The sequence below is a fragment of the Pecten maximus genome, chromosome 17 (assembly GCF_902652985.1).
Source record: "Pecten maximus chromosome 17, xPecMax1.1, whole genome shotgun sequence".
Classification (NCBI taxonomy): Eukaryota; Metazoa; Mollusca; class Bivalvia; order Pectinida; family Pectinidae; genus Pecten; species Pecten maximus.
The window spans coordinates 17,549,251-17,570,758 of NC_047031.1; the positions used below are offsets into that span (position 1 = coordinate 17,549,251).

General features: G+C 32.3%; 1 protein-coding gene across 4 annotated transcripts in view; it reads left to right on the plus strand.

The window, feature by feature from the left end:
* Window positions 1–21,508, plus strand: part of LOC117315603 (unconventional myosin-Va-like) — a 59,016-nt gene that overhangs the window by 29,833 nt on the left and 7,675 nt on the right. The window contains exons 2-6 of one of the 4 annotated variants that reach the window (XM_033869863.1): window positions 11,080–13,089; window positions 14,475–14,595; window positions 17,299–17,313; window positions 20,778–20,855; window positions 21,187–21,280. In XM_033869863.1, coding sequence (XP_033725754.1) covers window positions 11,231–13,089; window positions 14,475–14,595; window positions 17,299–17,313; window positions 20,778–20,855; window positions 21,187–21,280 — 2,167 coding nt within the window. In that variant the 5' untranslated portion in view covers window positions 11,080–11,230. Of the gene's footprint in view, window positions 1–11,079; window positions 13,090–14,474; window positions 14,596–17,293; window positions 17,314–20,777; window positions 20,856–21,186; window positions 21,281–21,508 lie in introns of all 4 variants that reach the window. The other 3 variants (XM_033869864.1, XM_033869866.1, XM_033869865.1) reach the window with 3 other exon arrangements.

A 21,508-nucleotide genomic window follows, 5' to 3' on the forward strand; every position in this document is an offset into this window, starting at 1 on the left:
TACCTGTAATGATCTCTTGTGACCTTTGACCTGATGTTATACCTGTACCATGTCAGATATTGATGTACAGGTAAGAATTACAGGTAAAAAGCATGTAAACCTGGAATGAGGCCATAATGAACTCCTTATGGCTTATTGACAAGATCATAAAGTTACCTGTATAGGTAATGATGGAATGTTTCACAACTCTACACCTACATAGGTATATATATTGTATGAATTAACCTATAAGTATTGTTAGCTTAACGGCTGACACAAAACTTCCTACTTTTACCTCCAATTTATACTGCAGAAATTTGTTACCAAATTTTTATTTTTTGTATATGTTTGAAATTATTAATTTGGAATAATTAGCATAAAATATAATAAAAATGTAGGAAATGTTTTAAAAGTGGGTTTAGAAAATTTTACCAAACATGAATTTTTAGAATAACTAATATAGAAATTAATATGTAAGAAATTGCCAAAAATAAAGCATATTATTAGAAAAATTTGCATATAATTACATTAACGACTGGCAATTGAAGTTACAATGCAGTAAAATGATCTTTGTGTGATAAAGAAACAAGCATCATACCAGATGCATTCCACTGCTTATTCAAATTAAGGGAAGGAAAATTAGTCTGAAATATGCTGCAAATATCAAAATTTTTACTCATTTCTCCTGAAATCTGTGGATCTGTACTATTTACATTGAACTCTGACCTGAAATATATTATCCTTAACTCTTCAGATATTTAATTATTATAATAAATGATAATTAAAAATGCTTAAAAGCCTTGTCATCTTAACATCAGATAACTGTAAATTATCAACAGGAACAGTTTGAAATACATAGAGGAAAATCATCATGCAAAAACATATTATGTAATTTGATATATGACATAGCAGAATTTAAAATATGAAAATGTGAATAAAATTTGAAATTTTATGGGGAAATTCAATTCTTATTTGGGGAATCCTCTTTTTACAACACATATTATTGTACAACAGATATTATTGCATTGTTTTAGTATGTTAATGGTTGTATTGTAGTACAGGCCGTTAGTCAGGACGCTACCTTTGTGTTGTATTTAGGTGTACAATGCATTATCTATCTGTACAGTTTTGTGGTATGTAGGTTGTAAAAAAACACCGATCAAAAGACTATGGATTTTCTCGATCAAAAACACAGAATTTTGATATCAAAACTCTACGAAAATCTTCATGATTTGGACAAAAATCTACAGCCGAAGAATTCATAGGGATTTTAAATCATAATCGGTGCACAGCCAATTTATGGCTATGTGTGTAAACATATAATACAGCGACATGGGATTATATATTGATATGAGTGTATTTTGCAGTAAAGGTAAGTATATACGTTGGCTCTTTGGAATTAAATCTTCAAAGATTTGTTTGGGTTTTAAAAACAAATCCAGCTTAATCTGTCTGATCTTCAGTAAGCTGGTTAAGTTGAGTGGTTTATTTTACTGTCGGTCTTCTTCAAACCTGTCCACACCTGGACGTGGCTGGAGTGTGCTTTCACAGCTTCTGTTGACCAGTGTCCAGTTTTACTTACCTTTAAGTATGTTTGGTAAACATACGTTTATTTGTTAGTCTGTGTATATATTGTTGTACTTATTGCCACATCAGGCCGAGTTGGTTGTTTGGTTCGAAAGAGACTCCATGTAAAGTGGGAAGTTTATTTGATAATGTTTTAGTTTAGTATTAAGATAGGCTATACATGTGATCGTGTACAACGTATCAAATGGCCTTTAAAGGTTTAATTGGTATACAGGTGTGAAAATCACAGGTATTACATACCTCAAATCGGTCTCACCTTCTTCGTCTTTCCCCAGATAGCGGCTATAGATCTCGTAGTAGGCACTTTCTTGTAAAATAAATAACGAAATTGCAAATATTTTCTCATCTGTAAAAATTCTTCTGAAAGGTCAGTTGACAGCTAATGATTCTTATTCCAATAAATACAACAACAAAAATTCATGTTTGTAAATTAAATTTCTGAAGTGTTAATTGACCTAATTATAATAATATGCTCAGACTGTCTAATTAGAAATTAATCTCATTTGTCTGTCTGTTTTTCAAACAAACTAATTGTAATTTTTTTTATTGATTGTAAGATTAAGATTATGAGATTAGAATCCAAGTGTTGCAGTAATTATACTACATCATAATTACCTGAGGTGAAAATTGGAGGTGTTGTACATAATTACAGGTAATTAATTAAAAATTAGGCATTCTTATAGGTCTAGCATGTAGACTTACCAGTACAACACCTTTGGTGTCCCAGGTGACAAATCAACTCTCCTGGCTCTGTATTACCTGTCTCTGAAGGTGTTGATTAAGGTCAATATTTACACCTGTGTAACATTGACACCTGAGTCGAATTCCATGTCGCCTTAAGATTGAGCACAGGTATATACATGGTATAACTGTGTACAGATCTCACCTGTTCAGGTGAAACCTAACATGGGTGAACTCCAACCTAGTATTGTTCTCACCATCAACATTTAGGACTGGCTTTACCATTTTTCGTGCGGGATTTGTGATCACCTTATTACATTCAGGTAATAATATTCTAAAGGATGTACTGTATTTGATCATGCAGCATCAACTGTGAGTCTGATAAGGTGAAAACCTATACTTATCATAGGAAGATTGAAAATGGACAAGTTTTTTGTTCCAATGTAAGAGGATTGAAACATATATATCAAGTATCTTGTAGTGGTTTATTAGCTCACCTGCCCGAAGGGCAAGTGAGCTTATGCCGTGGCGCGGCGTCCGTCGTCCGGCCGTCGTCCGTCCGGCCGTCCGGCCGTCCGTCCGGCGTCAACTTTCCATTCAAGCAACTTCTTCTCAATAACCAAAAGGCCTAGAGACCTAATATTGGGCCTGTAGCATGCTGGGGTGAAGGGCTACCAAGTTTGTTCAAATGAATGACCTTGACCTTCATTCAAGGTCACAGGAGTCAAAAAGGCTAAAATCTTCAAACGACTTCTTCTCAACAACCAACAGTCCCAGGGAGTTGATATTGGGTCTGTAGCATGCTGGGGTAAAGGGCTACCAAGTTTGTTCAAATGAATGACCTTGACTTTCATTCAAGGTCACAGGAGTCAAAAAGGCTAAAAAAAAATTAGACGACTTCTTCTAAATAGCCAAAAGACCCAGGGACTTGATATTGGGTCTGTAGCATGCTGGGGTGAAGGGCTACCAAGTTTGTTCAAATGAATGACCTTGACCTTCATTCAAGGTCACAGGAGTCAAAAAGGCTAAAATCTTTAAACGACTTCTTCTCAATAACCAAGAGTCCCAGGGACTTGATATTGGGTCTGTAGCATGCTGGGGTGAAGGGCTACCAAGTTTGTTCAAATGAATGACAATGGTAAATATAAGGTGAAAACCTATAATTATCATAGGAAGATTGAAAATGGACAAGTTTTTTGTTCCAATGTAAGAGGATTGAAACATATATATTAAGTATCTTGTAGTGGTTTATACATTCATTGCCCATAGTTCAAGTTAAAATTTAAGTAAGAAATTTGCTTACTATTAAGATTCTCACTGTATTTAGACTGAAAATTTCTTTCACAAATGATCTGCCATATGATGACAATTTATTTTGAATGGCAAAGTTCACGCATCAAGATCATAGGACGTTAAACAAAATAAACTTCTATTGACTCGGGTACCAACAAGTTAATGAGAATCCTTCCATGAGGGATAGATATTGATGTACAATAGTCCGGGTCTGTGTATGGTCATATCGAATTATTGTGGTATCCAGAATACCTGTACGGTTACAATCGTAATCTATAAATAATTATGAAAATTATGTTATCTCTTCTCTCCAGGGATTAAACCTTCCATTACAGATCCACAAATATCAGGTATTTGTTGTAGGATTATAACATAAACACCAAGTTACGCTTTGTTAGCTTTGCCAATATAGGATAGAATTTTCAATTAAAAAAATTCTTATATATATTTTTTTTCAAAATTGATTTTGATTGTAACTGTATTTAGAACCCTTACTATTTGTTATTTTTTATATTTTTGATTAAATTTAGTTTAAAGAACAACAGCTAATTTGCTTATTTCTGTCTTGAGTAATAACAGGTTTCAATTTAATCTGGCATTGCATTGCAAGAATGATAAGCTTCATTAAGGAATAACTTCTAAATGAAAAAAACGTATCTTTAGAAATCATTTGCAAATTGAAAAAAAAATGAATATTTTGAAATCGTAATGATTTATCTTAGATACATGACACAAATTTTAGGATAGCTAGAGTATTAATTAAGCAGACTAGTTTGTGATCAGCCGGCGTCTCCCGTAAATGTTTAGTGTTAACATTTCCAGCCTTATCACAGTCTACAGTGCTGTCGACTCTACAGGTATATTTCCCCACACATATCTAGTACTGTGTTGATTCATTCTGCCAAGTTTCTTGTGAGTTGGACACAGGGATCTATAATTGATTGGAGAAGTTGTGTTACCTTAGATTACTCGGTACTGCCTACTCCAGGTGTATTTGAACCACATTACACTTGGATGGAGCAGGAAGATATTTTATGAGAATCTTTCCAACTGCAATTTTTCTCCTCTGGATCCAGGTATATTTGTTATGTCAAAGTTCTGAAGGAATAAATGCAGATTAGATTCTGAGGAAATTTTACGGCTAATTCATTCTCCTTCGATATCCGACTTGTGTAAAATGAGAACATATAGTGAAGCTACAGATTCATTTTTTGATCAATTTTAATGACGGCGGTATAAACAAACGTTTACTGTATAATGATGGCAGTATAACAAGGTTTTACTGTACAATGGTGGCAGTATAACAAGGTTTTACTGAGAAATGATGGCAGTATAATAACAAGGTTTTACTGTACAATGGTGGCAGTATATCAAGGTTTTAATGTACAATGGTGGCAGTATAACAAGGTTTTACTTGAAATGATGGCAGTATAACAAGGTTTTACTGTACAATGGTGGCAGTATAACAAGGTTTTACTGTACAATGGTGGCAGTATAACAAGGTTTTACTGTAGAATCATGGCAGTATAACAAGGTTTTACTGTACAATGATGGCAGTATAACAAGGTTTTACTGTAGAATGGTGGCAGTATAACATGGTTTTACTTGAAATGATGGCAGTATAACAAAGTTTTACTTTGAAATGATGGCAGTATATAACAAGTTATTTTTTGGGGGGAAATTTTTTTTTTGTGGTCTTTTGTAAAATAGGGGGGTTTTTTAAACTTCTTTGCCACCTTTTTCACCAAGTTGGGTTGTTTTTGGTTGGGAAGGGACTTTCCAAAGGGAAAGAGACTCCATGTAAAGTGGGAAGTTTATTTGATAATGTTTTAGTTTAGTATTAAGATAGGCTATACATGTGATCGTGTACAACGTATCAAATGGCCTTTAAAGGTTTAATTGGTATACAGGTGTGAAAATCACAGGTATTACATACCTCAAATCGGTCTCACCTTCTTCGTCTTTCCCCAGATAGCGGCTATAGATCTCGTAGTAGGCACTTTCTTATAAATTAAATAATGAAATTGCAAATATTTTCTCATCTGTAAAATTTCTTCTGAAAGGTCAGTTGACAGCTAATAATGATTCTAATTCCAATAAATACAAAAACAGAAATTCATGTTTGTAAATTAAATTTCTGAACTGTTAATTGACCTAATTATAATAATATGCTCAGACTGTCTAATTAGAAATTAATCTCATTTAATTTGTCTGTCTGCTTTTTAAACAAACTAATTGTAATAAGATTATGAGATTAGAATCCAATTGTTGCAGTAATTATACTACATCATAATTACCTGAGGTGAAAATTGGAGGTGTTGTACATAATTACAGGTAATTAATTAAAAATTAGGCATTCTTATAGGTCTAGCAATAAATATAATTGTAGACTTACCAGTACAACACCTTTGGTGTCCCAGGTGACAAATCAACTCTCCTGGCTCTGTATTACCTGTCTCTGAAGGTGTTAATTAAGGTCAATATTTACACCTGTGTAACATTGACACCCGAGTCGAATTCCATGTCACCTTAAGATTGAGCACAGGTATATACATGGTATAACTGTGTACAGATCTCACCTGTTCAGGTGAAAAATAATGTGGGTAAACTCCAACCTAGTACTGTTCTGACCATCAACATTTAGGACTGGCTTCACCATTTTTCGTGCCGGATTTGTGATCACCTTATTATATACAGGTAATAATATTCTAAAGGGTGTACTGTATCTGATCATGCAGCATCAACTGTGAGTCTGATAAGGTGAAAACCTATACTTATCATAGGAAGATTGAAAATGGACAAGTTTTTTGTTCCAATGTAAGAGGATTGAAACATATATATCAAGTATCTTGTAGTGGTTTATTAGCTCACCTGCCCGAAGGGCAAGTGAGCTTATGCCGTGGCGCGGCGTCCGTCGTCCGGCCGTCGTCCGTCCGGCCGTCCGGCCGTCCGTCCGGCGTCAACTTTCCATTCAAGCAACTTCTTCTCAATAACCAAAAGGCCTAGAGACCTAATATTGGGCCTGTAGCATGCTGGGGTGAAGGGCTACCAAGTTTGTTCAAATGAATGACCTTGACCTTCATTCAAGGTCACAGGAGTCAAAAAGGCTAAAATCTTCAAACGACTTCTTCTCAACAACCAACAGTCCCAGGGAGTTGATATTGGGTCTGTAGCATGCTGGGGTAAAGGGCTACCAAGTTTGTTCAAATGAATGACCTTGACTTTCATTCAAGGTCACAGGAGTCAAAAAGGCTAAAAAAAAATTAGACGACTTCTTCTAAATAGCCAAAAGACCCAGGGACTTGATATTGGGTCTGTAGCATGCTGGGGTGAAGGGCTACCAAGTTTGTTCAAATGAATGACCTTGACCTTCATTCAAGGTCAAAAAGGCTAAAATCTTTAAACGACTTCTTCTCAATAACCAAGAGTCCCAGGGACTTGATATTGGGTCTGTAGCATGCTGGGGTGAAGGGCTACCAAGTTTGTTCAAATGAATGACCTTGACTTTCATTCAAGGTCACAGGAGTCAAAAAGGCTAAAATCTTTAAACGACTTCTTCTCAATAACCAAGAGTCCCAGGGAGTTGATATTGGGTCTGTAGCATGCTCGGGTGAAGGGCTACCAAGTTTGTTCAAATGAATGACCTTGACTTTCATTCAAGGTCACAGGGGTCAAAAAGGCTAAAATCTTTAAACGACTTCTTCTCAATAACCAAGAGTCCCAGGGAGTTGATATTGGGTCTGTAGCATGCTGGGGTGAAGGGCTACCAAGTTTGTTCAAATGAATGACCTTGACCGTCATTCAAGGTCACAGGAGTCAAAAAGGCTAAAATCTTTAAACGACTTCTTCTCAATAACCAAGAGTCCCAGAGGCCTAATATTTGGCCTGTAGCATGCTGGGGTGAAGGGCTACCAAGTTTGTTCAAATGAATGGCCTTGACCTTCATTCAAGGTCACAGGAGTCAAAAAGGCTAAAATCTTTAAACGACTTCTTCTCAATAACCAAGAGTCTCAGGGAGTTGATATTGGGTCTGTAGCATGCTGCGGTAAAGGGCTACCAATTTTGTTCAAATGAATGACCTTGACCTTCATTCAAGGTCACAGGGGTCAAAAAGGCTAAAATCTTTAAACAACTTCTTCTCAATAACCAAGAGTCCCAGGGAGTTGATATTGGGTCTGTAGCATGCTGGGATGAAGGGCTACCAAGTTTGTTCAAATGAATGACCTTGACCTTCATTCAAGGTCACAGGAGTCAAAAAGGCTAAAATCTTTAAACGACTTCTTCTCAATAACCAAGAGTCCCAGAGACCTAATATTTGGCCTGTAGCATGCTGGGGTGAAGGGCTACCAAGTTTGTTCAAATGAATGGCCTTGACCTTCATTCAAGGTCACAGGGGCCAAAAAGGCTAAAATCTTTAAACGACTTCTTCTCGATAACCAACAGTCCCAGAGACCTAATATTTGGCCTGTAGCATGCTGGGGTAAAGAGCTACCAAGTTTGTTCAAATGAATGACCTTGACTTTCATTCAAGGTCACAGGAGTCAAAAAGGCTAAAATCTTTAAACGACTTCTTCTCAATAACCAAGAGTCCCAGAGACCTAATATTTGGCCTGTAGCATGCTGGGGTGAAGGGCTACCAAGTTTGTTCAAATGAATGACCTTGACTTTCATTCAAGGTCACAGGAGTCAAAAAGGCTAAAATCTTTAAACGACTTCTTCTCAATAACCAAGAGTCCCAGAGAGTTGATATTGGGTCTGTAGCATGCTGGGGTAAAGGGCTACCAAGTTTGTTCAAATGAATGACATTGACCTTGACCTTCATTCAAGGTCACAGGGGTCAAAAAGGCTAAAATCTTTAAACAACTTCTTCTCAATAACCAAGAGTCCCAGGGAGTTGATATTGGGTCTGTAGCATGCTGGGGTGAAGGGCTACCAAGTTTGTTCAAATGAATGACCTTGACCTTCATTCAAGGTCACGTCGATCAAGTATGCTTAAATCTTTAAATGACTTTTAGTGAAAAGCCAAAGTGCAGAGAGACATTATATTGGTCCTGTAGCATGCTTTCAAATAACTGCAGGATCCATATATGAAAAGATCACTGCATTGCAGGTGAGCGATTTGGGCCCATTGGGCCCTTGTACATTCATTGCCCATAGTTCAAGTTAAAATTTAAGTAAGAAATTTGCTTACTATTAAGATTCTCACTGTATTTACACTGAAAATTTCTTTTACAAATGATCTGCCCATATGATGACAATTTATTTTGAATGGCAAAGTTCACACATCAAGATTGTAGGACGTTAAACAAAGTAAAATTCTATTGACTCGGGTACCAACAAGTTAATGAGAATCCTTCGGTGTGGGATAGATATTGATGTAAAATAGTCCGGGTCTGTGTATGGTCATATCGAATTATTGTGGTATCCAGAATACCTGTACGGTTATACAATCGTAATCTATAAATAATTATGAAAATTATGTTATCTCTTCTCTCCAGGGATTATTAACCTTCCATTACAGATCCACAAATATCAGGTATTTGTTGTAGGATTATAACATAAACACCAAGTTATGCTTTGTTAGCTTTGCCAATATAGGATAGAATTTTCAGTTAAAAAAATTCTTATACAGTATATATTTTTTTTCAAAATTGATTTTGATTGTAACTCCATGAGTGTTTAGATTCCTTATTATTTGTTATTTTGATATTTCTGATTAAATCTAGTTTAAAGAATAACAGTTAATTTGCTATTTTCTGTTTTGAGTAATAACAGGTTTCAGTTTAATCTGGCATATTGCATTGCATTGCAAGAATGATAAGCTTGCATGATTTAAGGAATAACATCTTAATGAAAAAAAAAATGATCTAAAGAAATCATTTACAAATTTTAAAAAAGAAATAATATTTTGAAATTGTAATGATTTATCTTAGATACATGACAAAGATTTGAGGATAGAGTATTAATTAAGCAGACTAGTTTATGATCAGCCGGCGTCTCCCGTAAATGTTTATAGTGTTAACATTTCCAGCCTTATCACAGTCTACAGTGCTGTCGACTCTACAGGTATTTTCCCCCACACATATCTAGTACTGTGTTGATTCATTCTGCCAAGTTTCTTGTGAGTTGGACACGGGGATCTATTATTGATTGGAGAAGTTGTGTTACCTTAGATTACTCGGTACTGCCTACTCCAGGTGTATTTGAACCACATTACACTTGGATGGAGCAGGAAGATATTTTATGAGAATCTTTTCAACTGCAATTTGTCTCCTCTGGATCCAGGTATATTTGTTATGTCAAAGTTCTGAAGGAAAAAATGCAGATTAGATTCTGAGGAAATTTTACGGCTAATTCATTCTCCTTCGATATCTGACTTGTGTAAAATGAGAACATATAGTGAAGCTACAGATTCATTTGTTGATCAATTTTAATGACGGCGGTATAAAAAAATGTTTACTGTATAATGATGGCAGTATAACAAGGTTTTACAGTACAATGGTGGCAGTATAACAAGGTTTTACTGAGAAATGATGGCAGTATAATAACAAGGTTTTACTGTACAATATGGTGGCAGTATAACAAGGTTTTACTTGAAATGATGGCTGTATAACTAGGTTTTACTTTGAAGTGATGGCAGTTAAATAATATAACAGGGTGTTACTTTACAATGGTGGCAGTATAACAAGGTTTTACTTGAAATGATGGCAGTATAACAAGGTTTTACTGTACAATGGTGGCAGTATAACAAGGTTTTACTGTAGAATGATGGCAGTATAACAAGGTTTTACTGTACAATGGTGGCAGTATAACAAGGTTTTACTTGAAATGATGGCCATATAACTAGGTTTTACTTTGAAGTGATGGCAGTTAAATAATATAACAGGGTGTTACTTTACAATGATGGCAGTATAACAAGGTTTTACTTGAAATGATGGCAGTATAACAAGGTTTTACTGTACAATGGTGGCAGTATAACAAGGTTTTACTGTACAATGGTGGCAGTATAACAAGGTTTTACTGTAGAATGATGGCAGTATAACAAGGTTTAACTGTACAATGGTGGCTGTATAACAAGGTTTTACTGTAAAATGATGGCAGTATAACAAGATTCTACTGTACAATGATGGCAGTATAACAAGGTTTTACTGTACAATGGTGGCAGTATAACAAGATTTTACTGTACAATGGTGGCAGTATAACAAGGTTTTACTGTACAATGGTGGCAGTATAACAAGGTTTTACTGTACAATGATGGCAGTATAACAAGGTTTTACTGTACAATGGTGGCAGTATAACAAGGTTTTACTGTAAAATAGCAGCAGTATAACAAATGTTGAGTTAGGTCTAGGGAAAGACTGGAGTTAATTAAAATCAAATAGGATTATATTAGAAAAAATGATTATAGAATAGTACAATTTGTCATTAAAATGAATATCTTCAGCCTGACCTTAAAAAGATATTGAAATAAAAAAAATTCAACTTGAATTTTATTTGAATTTTGATGTTTTACATAATGCTTTTCTTTTTATTTTACAGATTGTTGAAGAGATATTTAACGGGACAAAAATCTGCCATGAATCTCAACTTGGAGATATAATTGGAAAAAGATCAATCTGAACAACGAGGGACTTCGCTCTAATGCTCTACTGAACACAAATTTTCACGTAAATTCTTCTCCGATTTTTCTATGAAGGATCCGCCACCTCAAGGATTCATGGTTCGTACAAGGGGAGATAACTCTGTGTATGATGAAGGTGGGGAAGATACCGAAGACATTGATGGATATTTTACATTAAGCCATCTTGATTCGTTGAAGACAGCTCCTGTACACATTGACCTCATGATGGGAGGGACTGTGTCTTCAGAAATTAACGAAAATGATAAAGACTTTATTCACATAGATACCACTGGTTACAGTTCCGACAACGGTCAAAAGTCTCCGGAGAGTTTGGACAGTGGGGTCATTCTCAGCGACAGAGCCGATTTTGATGCAAAATGGCCGCCAGATGGGAAGGAAAGGAGTCAGCATAGCTCACCCAATGCGAAGGTCAGAGTTCATGAAACAAAAGGATCGTTTGAAATTGAAGGAGTGCTCTTCAAAGATTTGGATCAGCTTAAACCAAGGAGTTCGGAAAGCAGTGTTACACAGGAGTCAGATGAAATATCTGATGGTTTGTTAACAATGTCGTCAAAACCAGAATATCAGATTTTTGAAATAGATGCGTTTAGTGCACATTCTCATGGATGTTTGCCCCCTGATGATTGTAATGCGGAGGAAAGTATCTCAAAGACGGAAAGTATTTTGTGCAATAATAATGAAACTACAATGACAAATTCAAACGTAGTGAACCAAATTCAATCTGATTCAAACCCAAACTTGACACAAATGGTAATAGATTCAAACATGTCTGTGAAAATGACAGATGAAGAATCAAGCGACAGCCTTGTAACGAATCTTATTGGTTCAAACATTTCTAATTCAACTTGTGATCTTAATTCAAGCATTTCTATGACACAGACTACGATGAATTCAAACATTGATGAGACTACCAATGATTCAACGCCTCAGTCTCTGAACAAGTCTGACGGTGTTGATTTTTTTAGACAAGTATCTGTTGATTCTGTGGGGTCAGATGATTCGGATCAAAGATCGAATCATTCTAGATCAACAGAAAAGGACTTCTCTGATTCAATGAATTCTGATGATCATGATATAAATTCTGAGGATCATTATATCAATTCTGAGGATCATTATATCAATTCAACCCAATCATTATCTCATCGAAATTCAAGCTCTTCAGTGAACCAGATTAGTGTTAATGATTCAAGCATATTTGAGGAAGAATCTAATACAAATGTGGATTTTCAGACATCCACACAAAAAATTGTGTCTGCGAATCGAACGACTGTTACTTTTCCTGATGATTCTGTAACACAGAGTAGAGATGTGTTGGACAAGAATCGCTCAGTAAATGGGTTGTCTGAGGAGTATGGTTCGGATGCTGAAAGTTTTTGTGACAGTCCGACGCAGGAAATGTATGAAAGTCCTTTGGAGGAACAATCTCATCTACATTCTCAAAATAGTGCAATTAATTCATCTGTCAATCACAGCGCAACACAAGTGCAAGAAGACCATGATCATTCAATCAGTCGCGTGACAACTGTTAGTCACATGACATCAGACAGTCACATGACCATTGATGAGGTGGAATGCTCATGTGACCACAATCACCAATTTGAACAAAATGATGCTGATTGTCAAACATTTGATGACCAAGATTTAAACGAGAACGGGGATATGCAATATTATGATTGTTTTGTATCACAACCAAGCCATCGGTCCGGAGGGTTGCACACGATTTCTGAAGAAGGAGACGATATCTTTTTACCTGATGGCCATTTTGAATATGACCCTGAAAACAATTATTTTTGTACTTGTGAAGAATGTATGAAAAATTTACGAATAGAAACAATTTCAACATCAGATAAATCCACCATGTGTCCGGAGGAACCCCCTTATGTTTTAATGTGTGAGATATGTGAAGGGTAAGGAGAGAGATTATACCGTAATGTAACACAATTAAAAAAAATCTTAATTTGAGAATCTTTAATGAATATTGCAAAAAATTGAATTTAAGAAAAATTAAACTCGAACATTCACAGTGCCTTAAGAAAATATTCTGTATCACAAGGTGTATTTTAACGCTATATAAATAGAGTTTCATTTTAAATGTTATCTATTGATGCCCCTAAAAATCATTATGTAAACAGTTACGAATATGATTACGTATTTGTTAAGATTAAACTTTTAGTATTTAAATAATGAATATCACGTATTAAAAATCTTTTTTGATTGAAATGAATAACACTTAACTTTGTATTATTATTAAAAATAAATAAATAAATAAATAAACACAAATTGAAAAGCAAAAAAGAAATTGATTATTTGATACTTAAAAAAATATTTAAAATTATATAAATTACCAAGAATATTTGATATTTTGCAAGTACATTCAAATCAACTGTGATTTTGAAAAAGTGAATTTGAATAAAACATCATGGTTACTATTTTCCTGAAAATTATAATGTTACTTCTCGTCACTTCCTATAAGATGTAGCGTTATGGGGATTCCTTTATCTCTAGGCTGACCGGCTCAGTATATCTATGCAGGTGTTGTGTTATGTAACTCGCTCTCACACCTGTGTGATAAAGTTGAAATTGACAACAGATTTAAGGTGTCAGGTCACAGGGGGCTAGGCCAGGTAACATGTTCAGGTCATTGGTATTTAGCTGATTTGACAGGAAATGACCGCAAGACACAGGATTATGTGCAGATCCATGGTGAATTATTAGGATATATGCTGCCTTTAACTTTTTATGCTTATCTTTGATAATGGAGTCACTCCACTAAGAAGTGTGATCATGGATAAATATTTAATTTTCTAAAAAGAATGACAACGGTGGTAATAGTGAGGTAATTAATTTAGTATAAAAAATTGTTCCTCTGATTTTCTGGAGGTCAAATTCTGTTCTACAATTTTGCAAATATTGGAAAAAAATATTTAAAAATTATGCAGTTTTTTTTGTGTTTTCAATTATTACATATTTCACTCAATTCAATTTTAAAACTTCGATTTCTTCAAAATTCCCCAAGGTGTTCAAAATATATTTTTAAAAAGATGTTTAGAAATTTCAATTAAAAAAGTTTCAAGGGAGATAACTCATGTTAATTGGAGGAGACAACTCTTTGATTCCTTTTTGGATTATTAACAAAATTGTGAGAATTTTAATTCTTTTTATTTTAAGGGAGCTAGCTAGGTCACTCATGTTCATATTTTCCCAAATAAAGGGGAGATAACTTTCTGCAATTCTGTGTACTCACTTAGCTTCAGAATGTGGTTTTGACATGAAATATCCCATAATGTTACAGATTGTTAGAAAACCAGCTTCAGAAAACAGAGAAGGATGGAAAGAAAAGAGAAAAAGAATTTGAAAAGGAAATCCGACAGCTTAAGAAAGATAATGAAGAGCAGCAGAAAATTATAACACAGGTAAGAAATCTCATAACTGTTACTCCAAACAGCATTTCAAATATCAATATTTACATTGTAAATTATACAAATAGATTTAAAATTAACAGCTTCTGAAATTCTTTAGTTTTAATACTGGGAAATACAGAGTATACAGTTTACATTATGCAAACCAGGCTTCAGATAAATGGATTTCCCTTAACTGAAAGAAATTCGATAGTTTAAAAGTTTATCTTTAGGACAGCATTATTTCAATAAAGGGAAAATGTAAACGTTTTGAAAAATTCAATTATTCCTGGAAGCAGACTTTCCAAGAACTCTGCAATGATTTCTATTGAAAATTTAAAGTTAGGAACATTTTGTAAAGCATTTGTTTATGAATCTGAAAAAAAAATCTATCACCAATCTAGCATGTTGATGAAGGAATTTTCTGATTTCCTTGTGATCAAATAGTAAGCTATTTACGGTAGGCTGAGAACATTTGTGACTGGATTACACACAGGAACTAGTGAAAAACCATCAGATATCACTGGAATTTTAGATATTAAATCACTCTCAGGTTTCTATTGATTTGAAATTATGCAGAAAAAAACAACAACAAAAAACAGAAAAAAAAATTACATTATGCATCATCCAGATTACAAAGACACTGAAAATGCCTGAATTTCAGTAGATTACAGAAAAGTCTTTTCACAATTGATATGCAAAATAAATTACATAAATAAATTGTATCTATGTATATATATGTTAGTACTATGATAAATGGTTAAAAAACAACCCAGATATCTCATTATCTTCCTGAAACAAACTCTCAGGATTTAAAATGATATATTCCGTATTAAAATTACGGGAAAAAAAATCTTTAAAATTAAACTTAATTAATTCTGTATAAAATATACCTGAAAACCACGATAAAAACAATGGGTCGATTTTGAAGGCTTTACCATAAATACTCTGTATATAATATATATGTGTGACTAAAATATGTACATTGTATGATTTATGTATCTATAGCCTTACATCAGGGATTTTCCTGTGCAATTAGGGAATTTCCACCTCTTGTGCCTTTTGATTCACAAGAAAATGTTCATAGTGTATAAATTTAATGAAACACTTTCTCTCAGTTTTGTCAAAATCGTTTCTGTTTGTCTAAAAATTCAAAAGGAATTTTAAGTCATGTACATATTTGCAAGGAAAATAAGGTAAAGAAAATGTAATTGATGTTCTTATTTTCGTTCTATTTATGGAGTATTTTTTTCATTCATGGAGAATATACCATATTTATCCTCAAACAAGCCTTTCTAATGAAAAAATTCAGTTTTAGATTTTTGAGAGGGCTTATAATTATTAGTCAACCACCTTTAGCTTACCTGGTAATATTTTAAAATTGATGATTCTGAAAAAGATGAAGAAGGTGGCTTATTTGTTGGTAGGGGCCTATGTACCATTAAATACAGTAATTTGTACAAATTGCTCCAAAATTAAATCTGAATTCAATGTTATTTTCTAAGAAGGAAAATCCCTGAGATTATTTTTTACCTTTTGTTAGATAATATTTGTACTGGGATATATCAAAATAAATTCCACTTAACTGTATACCATATTTAGCCTAAAAAGTGCACCTGACACCGACAAATGTGGGGAAAAATGGAAAACATTGTTGATCAATAGTTCCAAAATTAAGAATTAGAGACATTATAGGCATTTGAAATTACCTTTTTATGTTGTGATAAAGAGTGGAACTATTGGATCACAAAAAAAATATATACAATTTTTGTTCTTTTTTTTTTTTTTGGTTAATTATGGATTGGGTGTTTTATAGGCTGAATATGGTAACACTGTGTTAAATATTTATGTGAAAAAGTTTATGAGGCTTTCGTGCATTCTTTCTGCTGTAAATTATTTCTATTTCACAAATAAATATGACTTTCCGGTAATGATATTTCCTAGTCAGATGTCCTTATACTTCTAAAAAAATTATAACGTTTGCATTTAATTCATTTTGGTCTATATTTACCATAAAGGTTTGCCAAAATCATGCTTTATAGTATTTTTAATATAATAGAGAAATTCAAGAAGGAATTTTTTTAAAGAGGTTGGCAAATAATGTATTATGCAATCATTTCTGATTGAGAAATATTATTTATATATGATGGGTTTTTGTTTTTTTTCAAAACTCAGATTTGAGAGAAAAAAATAAATAAAAGGAAGTCTTGCAGTCTTTAGAAATGTTTTTAAATTTGCATTATCAATTTTTTGTTTGAAATTCAAAATTAGGAATCAAATGTGGGATTGAATTGCATCTTGGACAGATAAATAAATCATTGTGAATTAAATCAGAAGGAGTTATGAACTGGAACTTTCAAAATGTGCCATGTGTAAAGAAATTAAATTATATTGATTTTTTTTATTATTATTAAAAAGAAAAAAACAAAGAAAAAAAAGCAAATTTAGTTTCTTTGAAAATTGTGATATTTAGTAAAATACAACCATAAATACTTAAATATTATAAAAGTTTTATTATGAAATATATAAAGACATTTTGAAAATTTATTTGTGAAATATTGATAATTTACAGTGTTAACCTGTATATGTTTGTAATTGTTCCTATCAATATTTATTTCACCTGGTAATATTTGTTTATCTGTAAAGATTTATTTTTTATGTCATTGTGTTATTTTTAGTCATTTATTTAGTAGTCGTTTTAATCTTATTTTTTCACAGCGTAAAAAGTCACATGTAGGTAGCTGTTGTCTCTGTGCATTTCACTGTTTTGGAAATAATTTAGAGTTACCTCCCCTTACACTTATAACATGTCATGTTTACTGACGACAAATTAAATATCATGCATATATATATTTTTTTTAAACTAGTCAATATTAATATAACTTTACTCTTGTAAACATAAATATGCCATACTTTAACTTTTCTATTTCAAGAAAATATGGGAAAATTTGAAAATGGAAAGTTCAGAAAAATGATAATCAACAATTTAAAAACTGTTTTAGTAATTATAATAGCAAAGGGGAATTAACTCTTGATTGTTCAGATCAGTTACACTATAGTCAAACCTTGACTAAATCTATAATCTTAATATTTTATGCAGTTTTTGCTTTTTAACCATAGAAAGATTAAATGAGTATTTTTTTCTTCTTTTTTCTTTATTTAAATATATATATACATCATTATAAGAATCCAAATATATTGCACATAGACCTCCCTTTCATTGGGATATCAAGCTATAATTCTAGATCCCATAAACAGGCTTGCTAAAAAATATGTTTAAGGAAGTATGCCACCTAAAATTGTGGCATCTTTGTTGTTTTGTTTCATAATGAATAATTTAAAAAATATTGTTATGCTCAGGTATTGTGTCATTTATGTTTCAAGGGAGATAATCCAATCACATCAAACAAATATAATATTTAAGGTAGCATATAACCTTAATATATGAAAACATGTAAATGATTGTCTATTGTATTATATGCATATAAAAATAAAATCAATTTTCTATCAAATGAAAAATTTATATGATGCAAATAAATTTAATAGACACAAATGATAAATGAAAGGGAGATAACCCACTTTTTATTTTAAATGAAAGGGAGATAACTCACTTTTAAGCATTTCAATAATATTTTTAAAATCTAATCTAGATCATAGATTAGAATTGTAGTGCTATATATGTTTGTACAATAGACATAAACAAATTCTACAACCTATTTTTCTTTGAATAATCCTCACCTCAGTTATTTCTTAAGCACAGAATGGCAGTTTATATATTCTCTAGCTTTATCATATAAACATCATCTTTGTTTTCTTCTCTCTTATCTTGCATGACAATAAATACATTGAATAACATTTGATAATTCACACAGCTCATATTTCTGCAATTAAAAAAGTAATTTAGGAAAATTTGTTTTCTAACAATGTCACATTGGATAACCAATAATTATACAAAAATATTACTATGATAGCTGAATTAGGGAATATTTTGTCATTCATGATATTTAAAAGAATATATCATTTAAATCGTTAGAATTAAAAATTAAGTTTTGTAAGAATTTTGTCTCCGAATAGAAGTCAAGGTTTCACTAGAGTGTGTAAAGGTTATTGAGTACAATATATCCCACAAGTCCATTTTCTGTTTTGTATGTTCTGGTTGGTTTATAGTTAAGAGGCCCATTTGGGGGGAAATGGGGGTATTTATTTGGTAAATGTACCTGAATTTCCAAAATTGGTATATATAATATATTTATGTAAAATAAACAAACAGAATTCATCAGAAATAAAATAGTTACAAACTGATGAATTATTTTCTTTATAAAAAATGAAATAAAAATAAAATTAAAAAAATCATCCCCAATTGGGCCTCATTAAGTTACATGCTAAAAAAATGGAGCTATAGATATATGGGTATATGTTTCTATATCTATAAATACATTGTATACAACATCTTGATTACATTATTGTTACTTTTTTAATTTGATTTACTGTACAAATGTCATATTTAATTACAGCTAAATGTTTCAGATTTTTTAATTGCTGAAAGTTTTTTTTTTTTTTTTTTTTTTGCTTTTCTAATAGTAGTAATTCCCAATTCCCTTGTAGTTTGAAATAGCAGTTATTCTCTAGAGAATAAATGTCATATTTCTTCCATCCTTAAATTGTCAAGATGTTATTGTTTATTCAGTATTTGACTTTAATTTATTAAAATAATTTGATATAGCTTCAGAAATATACAAATTTGTTAAAAATACATTAAGTATGATTCAGTAAAAAAAAAAGATGCATTGCTAATTTGTTTATATCAGAGTTAGACAAATTAATAAGGAAAAAACAATAAGTTGGGTTATGAAATGTTTCAAAGAATATTTCCTGCTTTAAAAATGAATGTTAAGTTAACTGAAAAATACTGGTGTTATTAGAGGAAATTAAAGACATGGGGAAATAATTTTTATATGAAAAAACAAGATGTTGTATGCAAATCAGCTGTTTTTGATATCAATATGAAAGATTATTGTCTGTTTGCTTATGTTTATATTAACCTTGTTGCCCCTATATTAACCGAGATAATACATTTATATCTATATATATATTGATTATATAGATTTATATCTGCACAGAAGGTTGTGGTGTATATACTGTACTATATTTTACATAATTCATAAAATCATTAATTCTTAAGATGTTTTCTATGTACTTCATTTGATGAAATATAGAAAAACAGAACTCATGGAATTTAAAAAAAAAAAATTGCAATTTAGGTAAAATTTTATTTAGATTCTTAACATGGAAAACAACAAGAGTAAAAAATGTTTTGCAGTAAAAAATGTTATCTGATGATCAGTTCAAATTCAATTTGAAATATGTTAAGTTTAATCAGTTTTACAGTGAAATACAGTGTTAATATTAAAAATGAAATTTCACTTGAATGGAATTTCATAGGAAAAGTTTGCTTCACAGAGTAACAATGGTGACCAGATTTCCCATAATGCATCATATCAAATCAGGTGGTGGCCATGGAAGATTGTGCATTTATTTTGACAAATCAAATGATTTGTCTGATCAGGCTTATATGAAAACCATTTCATGATTATAAAATAAAAATGTTACTTTTGTTTAAAATCAGTTTGCAATTACTATATGTAACAATTTCTTTATGCTGAAGCATGAAGATTTTTTCTTGAAGTTCTCAAAAGCATGCTGTTTTCCCTTCCAATTTAAACAAAATAAGATTTGAAGCATGCATTTTGATAATTTTTTTACTGTTATGTATTTTTCTAAATGAACAGAATTTATCCTCGTTAAATCACTAACATTGAAAATCTGAAAATATGTTTGAGAGAAAAACATATAAAAAAGGTACATTTATGAGATAAAATTTGAAGAAAAATTTAAAAAGAAATTAATTTGAAATAAAGTTATAAAAACCAGACACATATATCTATGCTGAGAACTGCTTGCTTTGTATGTGAACACATTCTCTATAATGAAATACATTATGGACCAAATCAGTCTTTAACTGCCAATTTATTGCTATATCTGTGAATCTTTCAACCAAGTATACCAGTAGAACAAGTTTAGAAATATAGTGAGAAAAAAAATTGGAACAAATAAAATTTTTAATACTGCATATTGAAGTGGTATCTGACCGTTAAAGTTTTTATCATAATGTTTATTTGTTGTTGTTTATTTTACAGAACATCTCGCTATCTCCGGAGGCTAGGATTGAAGCCACGATGCAGCATGAGATCACACGACTCACGTCAGAAAATCTGGTAAATCTTCATTCATTCAAACTTCCTTGACTCAAACTAGATAGTTCGAAGATCCCTGTTTATCTCAAATGGAAAATTCAGCTCTGAAATTATGAATTACCAGTATATATCAAACATAGCAGGTTAACTTGCAAACTCTTGATACCTCAAAATCTTTTCATGGTTACACTGACTTATCGGTAACAAAGTTCGACTGTATTCTATAAATAGTTCATGAAGAAATGATGAAGTAAGATTGTTTAACTCAATGATTTGATTTCCATTTATAATAGATAGATAGACCTTTTCTTATCAAATAAAAAAAATCTATTAACGAAACCTTTTGTTGCAGGACCTACGAGAAACGATAGAAAAAAGCTCGGACCAAATGCGAAAAATGAGGAAAATGCTGAAGGTGTATGCCAAACGTCTAAAAGATGGCGAGGGTAGGTTTCTGTATAGCTCTCTCCCTGTCAAAGTTGTCTTCCCTCCATATAAAAGGTCTCCTTCCTTTCGCAACTTGTTTTACAAATACATGTACATCTACATATTTTTTTTCATTTTAAACATACTACAATTCCAGATTAATTTTTGTGTGACAGAAATGTAGCAAGAGGATTAAGAATAGAAAACATACATTCTTGTTGAAGCCGACTTTTCTAAATTACATCACT